Source organism: Galleria mellonella, unplaced genomic scaffold (genome assembly GCF_026898425.1).
Source record: "Galleria mellonella isolate WM207_F2 unplaced genomic scaffold, CSIRO_AGI_GalMel_v1 utg23, whole genome shotgun sequence".
Lineage (NCBI taxonomy): Eukaryota > Metazoa > Arthropoda > Insecta > Lepidoptera > Pyralidae > Galleria > Galleria mellonella.
Window position 1 is genome coordinate 798,002 of NW_026442045.1, and position 6,000 is coordinate 804,001.

Genomic DNA, 6,000 nt, shown 5'->3' on the forward strand with positions numbered 1-6,000 from the left:
CGTTTTCTCATGATGGTAACAATTTGTAGAGACCTTGATTTCACAAATTATTATCATATGTATTTCTATCATGCGCGTGCACAGTGATACTAATGATGTAACTCGACTAGCTACTAATGACTCTAATAGGTACCTCGGTCGTTGGGGTGCCTATTAGTGTCATCGGTGCCTACCTATCTACAATACCTTCTATTATATTTTACAAATAAGTGATTTACGGAGATGAAAGAAACTACTTAGTAACAAGGACTAACAGCTCATTTGTTAGTAATATGTTTTGTCAAATCGACCTATATTCGGCCCCCGAACTGAAAACCATCGTAGTTAAATTCATGTCTTATTTATCACGATGGGCCTAATCTATATATAGATAAATTGACTTCATCGCCACCTATCAGCCCTCACTGGTACCCCACTAACATAAACCGACAACGTACTACTCCCATTTAATTTATTAAAAAATCATACAACTGATCTTAACATTCTTATTCATAATCTAAGCTTTCATCATTGACAATTCGTTAGTTACCTATTTTAACCATATAACTCCGTACTTAACCTCGTGGGTAAGTCATTATGCGTGGGAATGTGGTTAGTTCTGTATTATATTATCTATGACTCAGCCAACCTAGACTTCTAAAAGGTCAGCAACGGTTTACGTCACAAGCTTCCTAAAGAAATCCTAAATTACTTAGAATACTCTCACCCGACTTCCAGCTCGTTCCTAAATTTCAACACCACGATTACATAAGCACATGATTTTTTAGCCCCATACAACAGGCAGCATGACAACGATGAATATACGTGCATTTTACAGTAACTACTAATACTATGAACATGGAAAGGGATTTGTTTGTTTCGTTTTAGGGTTTTGGCACCTTAACGACTCAACAATATGAGTAAATACAATCCAGTAAAGCTAGTATTGCCTCTCGTGCAACAAACAATCGTATTAAAAACACAATTATGGTTTTAATACGATTGTTTGTCAAATTGATCATCAACTTCCATAACAGCCCATCAATGTTTCAATGCTTGTCTCTCCCCATAAAAGGAGGATATTAACCTACTATTACCACTATAGCCGAATATAAACGAATTAGTGTTGCGCTTTCATTTCGATTATTTCTTTTCTTGCACTGGTTCTTCTTTTAGCTATATTTCCTTAGTCACCTCTGACGACATCTCGAGAAGCAATTATAACATATAGCACACACTGTATGTGTTCCTATTTCAGGCAATCATTTAAGGGTCATCCTAAATAATGATGACGTAAAGAAGAATAGATATTCAAATTGTACACTCCAATTATGAATAGTGACAAGTTATGACGATTCATCTCGTATCGTATTTTTTGGATATACTTATTCGTGTCTAATCTTTCATAATTCATGTGCGTGTACCTTAATAAGTAAATAAATTATAACATGAAGAACCATTGTGAGAATGAAGCTTTAATTACACTGTAATAAAGAAATAAAAATTGCTAAATAATATTGTTATATTGTATTTAGGGTTATTAAATTCATATTAAAGGTTTATATTTACCAATTTCTATCATAATAGACATTCATCCAGCCAATAAATTACAGATATTTGCAATATTATTCATAATATATACACATATTTTTTTATACTAGGAGTTGGTACCTAAATATAAATTGTCAACAAACAATTTAAATTTCGTAAATTTCGTTTCTTAGATTACGTATTAGGCTGTTAGAGTAGTTTTAAACAAAACAACTAATTTAAATAGGTGCGCTTATTGCCTTAATCTTTTCCTTGTTTACTATTATGTAACTTTTATTTATTATAAATTATAATTAAACAATGGTTTGAGACCATTTTGGAAGTTCATTAAAAAAATAATCATGTGAATCCGGCCAGTCTATACATGTCGGAGAAATGTCGGTGTACGTCATCGGTGTACATCCAAAAAAAAATTGGCACTGAATATAAAAACCCCTTCTTTTTCTGTGTCGATTAATTTAAAATTTATTGGCATAAATTTTACAATCGCAGACTTGTAATTTCTATTCATAAATGGAGATGTCTATATCAGTAGCAAATATTATTTTATTGCGAAACGAATAAAGGTCTTGACTGATTAATTCAATACACGTTCGTAAACATTGCTATAAAGTAAAGCTTTCTATAATATAAAATATTCAATTAAAATTCAAATTTATCCTTTTTAAAACACCTGAGTATATCGTATACTTAAGTAAATATAAAGATGTTAGGTACCTAAATAGTTACGTAATGTATTTATGAGTTGTCACTAATAACACTGTAATGATAAAGTATTAAAATTACTTAATATATCTTATATATATTTATATAAATATAGATGTAGATACATAGATAGATGTATATCCTATTAGTAGTATTCGTAGGGTAAACACGCCTTATCATCGGCCACTATCAATTTTCAGACGTTTGAATAAGTATTGTTTAAATAGATTAAAACTACTCCCAAAAGAAAATATGAAACCAAATACTGTGGAGTAAACTCTATCAATTGCAAAAAATATAATTAAAATGTGTTTAGAACTGTCGAAGATATTACTTAATATAAAAAAAAGTTATTTTTGAAGTCCTTTGAGCAGGTGCGAGCAGAATAATCTCTGTATATAGTTTCGAAATCACACTATTACTAGCTTTACGATTTTAAATTATCTGTTACTGCAAGTTTGTTACTCGATTATTGAAATAACATTTATTTCGTTTATTATCATCATGTCAGCCGTTAACTGTCTACTGAATATATTGGGGCGGTTTTGCCGATATTTGCCATGCTTAGTAGGCGGGTTTTTTTTTTGTTGGATGAAAATGGAATGGTAACCCCGCCTGCGCTAACGGGATACGCTGGCGGAGCACCAGTGAAGGGTGATCGATGAGAATGAAAACAGGCCAGTTAGCCCATCATGGTTAATTCATCTGGAATTAATCATGATAGTTTCCAGGGGGAACCACGAGGAGGTCGACCTAGTTATATTGCTTGGAATGGGATTCTTAGTCTCCATTACTAACAATCCCTTTCCTCCCGGTTGGTTATATTGCTAGCAATGGGATTTTTAGTCTCCATTACTTACAATCCCTTTCCCCCAATAGTAGGCGGGTTGACAACCGCAGTTAGGCTTTAGTGATATTTTAAGAGGGACGCTGCTGCCCGTCCCTCAACCATTAAGTTTCTTAGTCGCCTCTTAGGCACTCAAGGGATAGGAATTTATTATTCTCTCTCTTTTATTATATTATGTATCGTTTTTTATAACTTTTACGTACGTCATCTTGCTAAAAATGTCAGATTATTGTCTTTTTACAGGTTTCCCTATAACACCTTTTTTTTTAATGGATGATAACAGAATGGTAACCCCGCCTGGGGTAACGGTATACGCTCACGGGGCACCAGTGAAGGATGATAGATGAGAATGAAAAGGAAGGTCAGTTAGCCCATCTTGATGCATACACAAATATTTTAACGCGGTAGTTTCCAGGTGGGGGTCATGTGGAGGTCGACCTGACTGGATATATTGCTAGCAAATACGATCGATTATAAAATGGGCCTGGTAGTGCGTATCACTAACAATCCTTAAATGATACCATTGTCACATAAAAGGCTTCATATAAAAGTCTAATACACCATGTTAAAAAAAATACGAGTCAGGGAGATTTCTTCTATAACATCTTCACATGTATTTTGTTAAAAATTAAACATGCCCTACAATTTCTCGTTTGATAGAGACGGTTACTTACCTATTACTTCACAAAATTTTATTTTTATAAATTAAATTATATTTCGAGTAATGTATAATACAATATAAGTTGTTTTTACAATTGACAAGATTGATTGCATGTAATGTAATCATAGATCCACTTCTAGTGTTTTAAATATTATTTTCTATTTCAGAACGCTTTTCAATTTAGCAGACCCACGACAATTCACACTCACTTGTAAAATTCGTCTTTAAGTAGTTACATATTAGTGTACCTACCGATTGGTACCGGAAAAAAATTAAAATGTTTTAACCGATGTAATAGTACAGGTGTACATTTTTCACAATAAACGAGTTCGAAACACTTCTAAAAATATTTTTTTTTAAATTTTATACTACCATTTAAGACACAGACACAGCGATAACGACAACGTATAGACGACGATTACCACTTTCCATCAGGTGGGCCGTCAGCTTGTTTGCCATTCTAAGTCGCATAAAAAAATATTTATACAAAACGGTTTCGTCCTTCCTGTCTGTATTTTTCGCTATTTGTAAATTTCGGATTTTGCCAACCGTGCATGCTTAAAAAATTCATTCTGTACTTTTTTTTTATGGGTGAAAATGGTATGGTAACCCCGCCTGCGCTAACGGGATACGCTGGCGAAGGACCAGTTAACGGTGAATAGATGAAAATGAAAATAGGTCAGTTAACCCATCATGATGAATTCATCAGGAATTAACCATGATAGTTTCCAGGAAGAACCGCGAGGAGGACGCTCTGGTTGGGTATTTTGCTAGCAATGGGATTCTCAGTCTCCATTACTAACAATCCCTTCCCCCCCCCCCCTAATTCTGTACTGTATATACCTTACTAAGTATAATAGGTAAATAGCTGAAAGGAGTTTCCCTTGGGGATTCGGTTTGAATAGGCTGAAGCAAATCTATAATAAAACACATTTAAATCAGATCATTTAACCTATATATTAGGCATATTTCTATCTCTTACCTCAGTCTTCGTAATTCGATGTCGTGCTAACTTAACGACGGCAAAATTCCCTTTGCCAATGGTCCTCTCAATGTCGTAAAATCCCACCCTAATGGGGTTTTTTGCAGGACGTTCACGATCCGCCATTGTAGACTTGTTAATCACCAGACTTGACATAGTTGACCAGAGAAATCTGGTGATTTAAAAACTAAGTAAACATTAAATAGTTGGGTACTAAATGAATCACTTCTGTTTATCCATTTGCGATTGTCAGTTGTTTTCACCAACGCCGACAAATAAGAATTAACATCTAAACACTATTATAAATAGGTGTTGGATCGGTTTATACCTATATAGGTAGGTTTAACTTATTTTAAAGTTCACAAGTTCACTAAGCTGCGTGCATACACATTTATTCATTCATAACTGTTTTATTACTCGATATTTAATATAAGGGGTCCAATACTATACAGTGTAGACAGATATCAAACGTAGATGTTCCGTCATAATAGCACAATTTGAACCTAATTCGATTAGGATGAGGTACGATTCCAAAACGCACGGTAATTTAAGACTTATGACAAAAAGCGTGTATACAAAAAATATTTACATTATATTAGAAAAATCGCGCAGAGGCGGCGTGCGCGTAATATAAGCTAGGGATTCGCGTGACGCCGCCGCCTCACCGGCTGTCAACCGGGTACTGAACTCCAGCCAGTCGATCGTCGATCGAGTTGAGTACTCGTGGAACAAGCAAACCTGCTGGCTAGGCTACTCAGCGACACGCGCGCGCTTTCAGCGACCCGCCATGTTTCTTCTCATGACGTCAGAGGCTGATAAATCTATCTACAATCGACATAACCATTATTAACGACACATACTTTAATCCATCCACCATTTAATAATGACTAAATTATTATACACTAAATGTTAACCAGTAAATAATATATACAATTATGTAGATATTTCATTCGTACTTAAGTGTAACAAATAATTAAAACTGTGTTCCACTACAAAAAATTGTGACAAAACTAGATAAATACTTATTTCGTTTTAAAAATTACACTACTGAACCGATTTTTATAAAATTTCTATGATATCAATCTGTAAATGTAAAAAAATAATTTTCCAAATTGGTTTACAACTGACTAAGTTATGAGGTAACAAACATAAAAAAAATTACAACCGTATTGAAAATTTCCTCCCTTTTAAAGTCGGTTAAATAAATAATCTGCCAACGGGCAAAATAATATTCTGACAATCGATTTATCAAAAAAATTGTTTTATGGGAATCGA

General features: G+C 33.9%; 1 protein-coding gene across 2 annotated transcripts in view; it reads right to left on the bottom strand.

Moving 5' to 3' along the window:
* Positions 1-5,455, bottom strand: part of LOC113512877 (serine/threonine-protein kinase SIK2) — a 70,604-nt gene extending 65,149 nt beyond the window's left edge. The window contains exon 1 of one of the 2 annotated variants that reach the window (XM_052894729.1): positions 4,726-5,455. In XM_052894729.1, the coding sequence (XP_052750689.1) occupies positions 4,726-4,881 (156 nt within the window). In that variant the 5' untranslated portion in view covers positions 4,882-5,455. The remainder of the gene's footprint in view (positions 1-4,725) is intronic. The other variant, XM_052894730.1, reaches the window with a different exon arrangement.
* Positions 5,456-6,000: the final 545 nt, after the last annotated feature.